This window comes from Primulina tabacum, chromosome 6, assembly GCF_025594145.1.
Source record: "Primulina tabacum isolate GXHZ01 chromosome 6, ASM2559414v2, whole genome shotgun sequence".
Classification (NCBI taxonomy): Eukaryota; Viridiplantae; Streptophyta; class Magnoliopsida; order Lamiales; family Gesneriaceae; genus Primulina; species Primulina tabacum.
In genome coordinates this window covers 36,670,262-36,676,261 of record NC_134555.1, presented here as the reverse complement: position 1 = coordinate 36,676,261, position 6,000 = coordinate 36,670,262, and the positions used below count along the sequence as shown (strand labels likewise).

The window sequence follows — 6,000 nt, the reverse complement described above, 5'->3', positions numbered from 1 at the left end:
AACATAAATTTGAAAAAATAATTGTGTCCCCCAAAAATTGTTCGTATCAAATCTTCTGATGTTTTCTATCGTAATTCTCGTGTTAAAATCTAAAAAATAGCTAGTACCAGTTATTTTTTATTAATCAAGTTTGGAATTCTATTCAAAAGGCAGACTCTTTGTAGTTAAGCTCTAACACAAAACAATACACAGCAAGATTTGCAGTCCACGATAGTATAAGTATTGCATGTATAAATTAATCTCACATTTAAATGTTATCGGTAAGGATCGTTTCTAAGCAAAATTATAAACGACGATTTACTCTTGGGCGTAAGAACCAAAAAGCTTCAAAACCAGGCAGCAGCCATTAACAAACACACGGTCCGAATATTCTACCACGCTCAAAGATACGCGATATACATTCTAGGTTATAGAGTTGAGGTAAAAACTACTAAAAACCAAACCAGCCAACGCATCAACTTGATCAAGCCGGCTCCGAAAGCATCCAAGTTCGGATTGTGTGAATAATATCTGTCAGGGAAATAAGCCCCGCCAGCGTGTCCTGCTGCTCATCCACGACCCAAACCCGGTGAACATGGTTGTTGATGACCTTGTCCAACACCTCCTGTAGGGGTGACTCGGGGTTGCAGGTAATGAGTTCTTTAGTCGAGTTTTTCATGTTACAGGCTTTGTGCAGTGGGCTCTCTGCGAGTTTCTGAATGAAGTCCACGATGTTCAAATGCAGGCTGGATTCGAGTTGAGATATTGGGCATACTCGGAGATCAGTCGACGAGAATGTTCCCACGAGCTTCCTATCTTTTCCCTGGATTAATAGTGCCAAACATAGCAGCTTAAATTAGACAGACGACAAAAAAAGATGAGTTCTTTATCAAATTATGCGAAAGTAGATTACATTGATAAGCTGGCTGCGATCCTCCTCGATATCCATCGTAGCTTCAATGACGGGCACAGCGTTAAGAGAGGCCATATTCATGCACTTAATAGCATCAATAACTTTGGTTTGATCGGTAACCCCGAAAACAATGTCGCTCACGGATCCAAGTTCTCTCACACGTCGGCCCATGATACCTTTAAGCTCAGACTCATGTGCCTTCAAGAACTTGAGCAGATCCATTTGAGTTAGCATTCTATAGCCGAATGCCAATTCAACCAGCTCCACTCCGGCTACGTTCTCCGTGTTGCTGTCCACCGGTACCAAAACTCGGTGAATTCCTTTGCTTAGAACTTCCATACAGTCCAATATGCTGATTTTGTACACAACAATGAAAATAACATATCCATCAATGCTCTCACCCAAAAAAATGTAAGAAAAAATTAACAAACATTGGGGACAAGAAACACTTAGTGATAAACTAATGGAACCTTTCTCAGATGCTTTTATGTTTTCACTTCAATCTTAATAGAGCAATGACTTAGCAATAAACAAATAGATTTTTGAATCACATCGTGGATCACTCAATTTCAGCAGAGAACAGAGAGAGCAAACCTAGTATTAGAGTTTAGAGTCCAAAGACTGAGACTCTCAAGGCAATGCCCTATAATGGATGACACGGGTACCTGCATCTTCTGCTCGAATTCTCCGGCCCGGTCGACATTATTCACAGCAATATGAGACAGAATATCCAACAAAGTCACCATCCCTATGTAGTGTTTCCTGGCGGCCCCAGTCTGCTTATCGGACTCCATAATCATGGAACCACCGGCACCGATCCACTGCCCAGGAGGAGCCGCCACGGGCACTGCAGAGACCCTGTTGGCCATCAGGGCGTTCATGGTGTCCGCCAAAGAAGCAGTGTAGGGAACCTCCACCAGCCTTCTTTTCTCCGTCGTTACATCTCTCGCTTTCTTCTCCCTCAACCTCCGCAGCTGAGGGGAGTGGATTTCAGGGGATTTTTTATCGATTCTTGGCGCTTGCATGATATTGGGGAGTCTGTTTTTAGGAGAAAGAATTAATTTTGCCATGGATTTGAAGGGAAGAAGGAATTGAAGTTATGCAGGTGTCGGTTTCCAAGCTTGCATGAGTTTTACTACGTGGCACGTGGCTCTGATTAACATTTGGCTTTGTACTAACAAAATTCATTGACGTTTTCTTTTATAGCGGCACGTGTGTATTAATTTACTATAAAATCTTCCACGTAAACAGATATACCTTTATATCTGTTAAGATAAAAATTATCGGCTACCGCCTATAAACTCTCTGTTCCAATTGTCGGCCATACACATGTTAACGTTCAATTGGATTTTTTCCCACCCACAAATTGTAGAAGATTAGGTTTTTATGAGATCGATTAAATTTATGAAAAACGAAAAATGAAAAATAAGAGAAAAATTTTCAATTCATGTTTCATTTTCGGATTTATTCTTGATATTAAATTTTAGTTTTAACTTCTCAATTTTGATAAAATGATAAAAATATCTTTAATTTTATAATTGTGCTTAATTATCTCAAACATACAATGCTATTATTATTGTGTAATTAAATGCCTGAAGAGGAGATTTTCTAAAAATTTTGGATCCAAACATAGGTTCGAGATTAAATATTTACATGGCTTATTCCAATACTTTGGAATATTTACAAAAAAGGTAACCAAAGTTAGACATCAAGATCAAATAAGAACATATCAAGGCTCTAAAGTAAACTTTTGATTCAAAGTAAAACGTTCCTAGAAATAGTCATGAATTCATCTAAACTCAATGGAGATCTTAGAGAGTTCCAAAAGGATGTAGAGTTCGAATAAAAAATATCTCTAAAAGATGTCAAGGAAATGATATGAAGATCTCTTGGAATTGTGGGACATAAACCAACTCAAATCATCCTTAAAATCAAAGCAATGAATATGAGTATTGTTAGATATAAGTCTATTCTAATGAATACAGTAGATCAAAACGATATACATATTATTATCAAGGAAATTTTAAATCTCAAAGCGTAAATATCATTTATAACAGTCTAGGTTTTCTGGTAAGAAAGCATGGTAAAATAAAAAAAGAGTCAACCCAGATTTGTAATTAATTATCAAGAAACTAATAAAATTATGGATTTTGATGGGTATTTTATGTCCAGTAAAGAACATTTAATCAGTTGTGCCAAAACATTCTATAAATCCGATTGTAAGTTCGGATTCTATCAAATTCGCATAAAGGAAGAAAATAAGAATTCATATATAGCTGTCTCCAATTCGGGAAGTATTACCGATGAGATTTGATAATTAACCCCAAATATTTCAAAGAAATATGAATAATCTATTTAAAGATTATTTTAAATTTATGTTTATTTATATTGATAATGTTTTAATAGCATCTAAAAATATGGATGAATATATTAAATAATTAGAGATTTTCTCTAAGGTGTGTAAAAAAAAGTGCTAGTCTTATCGGAAAAAAAGTTAGTCATCGCAACAAGAAAAATTGAATTTCTTTGAATATAAATCGATGAGTCAAGAATAATTCAGCAAGAACACATTATGAAAAATGTGCAAAATTTTCCAAAAAAGCTCAAAGACAGAAAAAACTTTAAAGTTTTTAAGGATTTGTTAACTTTGCTGGAATATTCATTAAAAATCTAGCCAAACAAAGGAAAATATTTAGTTCATTACTAAATAAGGATGCAAGATTCATATAGACAGAAGAACACACCAAACGATTAAGCCAATTAAAAGAAATTTGCAAAAATCTCCCGAAAATGTCTATTTCTCAAGTTGAAGACGATCTGATATTATATTAATATATCAGTGATCATTGGTGGGCAGCTGTTCTGACAAAGCTGACACTAGAGCAAAAATTGAAGCTCTGGATCTTTATCTCGAGCTTTCAAGTCAATCCTTCACTTCGTGGATTGAAGAAAGAAATAGCAGCCTTTTACATCAAACTGATAAGGGAAAATTTAAGATTGGTACTAACGAGCTTATGGTTTGTCCATTTCAAATATATCAACAGATCTTGGAGAAATTGAAAACAAGAATATTATCAACTCAGCCTCAATTTCAGTTGATATAGCAGGAAAGTATCCTAGGATATGGATGAAACCAAATTCATATCCCAAAGAGGTAAAAATATGATATGAATTTGAGGTTCTTCCCTCAGTTTATATTATACCACTCAGCTTCCCAGAAATATCAACACTACCAAAATAAATCCAAAAAATTGTTAATAAAACATTATGCGGATACAAGTCTAAGTAGTGAAGGTCCACACAAGTCACATTTTTCCCGGAGACCATACAAAAACAAAATATTCATCCAGAAATGTATATAAAGCATGTGATCCAATCACTCCATTAATGGAAGATGAACCACTCAACCACCACAACATGACAGACCACTAACTAGTGGTACACCAATTAAAAGATGCAGTTCAATCACAACTGACAATGCAGTTCACAAGTTCAAGTACTTTCAAATCCATCAAAACTTCTATATATATCAGGACATAATGAATATGAATGCATCGTTCAACCTCTACAAGATGTTACTATGTAATAATATGTTGTATGCTTTAATAAAATAGTCAATGCTTACTGCTCATTTCATGTATTATTTTCAAAATTAAACTACTTTACTATACACTCCCTATCTCGTATAGTAAAAAAAACGAGATAAATTTCAAACATGTCACTGCAAATAACCCATTTGTCATGACGATCGTATTATTAGAAAAATGTATGTTAGGCACCATCTGTCGATTAGAAGAAAATTCAATACAACTTATAGTGAAGAACCTCGAGTATGATTCGAGTTGAGGAGACTATACATGGATAAGGTGTGAGATCCGGATAAGGTGTGAGATCGAGGCCAATCTGAGCACAAAGTGCAATCTTTATTTATATTATTATTATTCGATTGTTTAAATTTCGAAAATATTTGTAGGACCGAGCGCTTGCCGCTTTACCAAAAGCTATAGCTAGTAGTAATTGTGCAACTCAAATCTTTTAAACCGCACAGCAGCTCAAGCACCACGATTTGATCGCTCTACCAAGTAGGGACAATTACTGCACCCAACAATCTATCTCCCGATAATTGCACTCCTTGCAATCAATGAGAACATAACTCGTGACCTTGGCTCTAATACGAATTGTAGGACCGAGCGATTGCCGCTTTACCAAAAGCTATAGCTAGTAATAATGATGCAACTCAAATCTTTTAAAACAGCTCAAGCACCACGATTCGATCGCTCTACCAAGTAGGGACAATTATTGTACCCAACAATCTTAATTAATTTATTATATTAATAACGAATTATTTATGGTTTAATTAATTAAATTTTTTTTTAAAGAAAAAAGACCCACAAATGACTAAATCTAGTAGTTTAAATTATTTGGATTTCGTTGTTAGATTTGTGCGACAAAAGGAAACCGAATCGACCTTTCAACTCTTTTCAAGGAAATAATGATCTTCCAACTTATAATAATAATAATAATATTATTATTATTAAAGAAAAAACGTATATTATACCCAAAATCATCTCACTTATTAAGAATTGTCTCATTCGGGCACTAAATGGACATCTCAACATTAGATATTCAGAATAAAAAATAATACTTTTAGCATAAAAAGTAATGCATTTTCATGAATGATCCAAATAAGATATCTGTCTCACAAAATATGACCTGTGAGACTGTCTCACTCAAGCTTTTGCCATTAATTTTACATATTATTTGTATTTCACAACTTATTATTGTAATATTATTAATTTTTAAAGTATATTAAGCATTTTTTGTAACTTGATTTGTACTTATTTCTATTAATTATGTTACAATGGCAGAGATATTACAAGCGTCAATTCCGTGTTTTAAAAACACCTTTTGTCTAAAAAAAATTTGAATTGGAAAAATAATTTGTATAATTGAATCTTGAGCACGAGTCTTATTCAAAATTGAAAACTTTGATGTCAGATGTTGGATATTTCATTTTTCATCTCAATAATAAAAAATTTTGATGTATAGAAAAAGAATTGACATACATTATATTAATTAATTAACATAAAAAATTTTATAAAATTATC

The 6,000-nt window shown here is 33.9% G+C and overlaps 1 protein-coding gene across 1 annotated transcript; it reads right to left on the bottom strand.

The window, feature by feature from the left end:
• Positions 1-222: 222 nt before the first annotated feature.
• On the bottom strand, positions 223-1,941 carry LOC142548166 (SNF1-related protein kinase regulatory subunit gamma-like PV42a). Its single transcript, XM_075656495.1, has 3 exons — positions 1,487-1,941; positions 893-1,244; positions 223-802 (listed from the first exon to the last, which is right to left on the bottom strand). Exons 1-3 carry the CDS (start codon positions 1,915-1,917, stop codon positions 464-466), a joined length of 1,122 nt encoding a protein of 373 aa, XP_075512610.1. The 5' UTR covers positions 1,918-1,941; the 3' UTR covers positions 223-463.
• Positions 1,942-6,000: the final 4,059 nt, after the last annotated feature.

Excerpts from the sequence above, each read along its gene's own strand:
- LOC142548166 (XM_075656495.1), bottom strand. The coding sequence starts at position 1,917 with ATGCAAGCGCCAAGAATCGATAAAAAATCCCCTGAAATCCACTCCCCT. Across the intron at positions 1,245-1,486 it reads ACTCTAAACTCTAATACTAG|CATATTGGACTGTATGGAAG; the intron begins GTTTGCTCTCTC and ends GTACAAAATCAG. Across the intron at positions 803-892 it reads ATCGCAGCCAGCTTATCAAT|GGAAAAGATAGGAAGCTCGT; the intron begins GTAATCTACTTT and ends CTATTAATCCAG.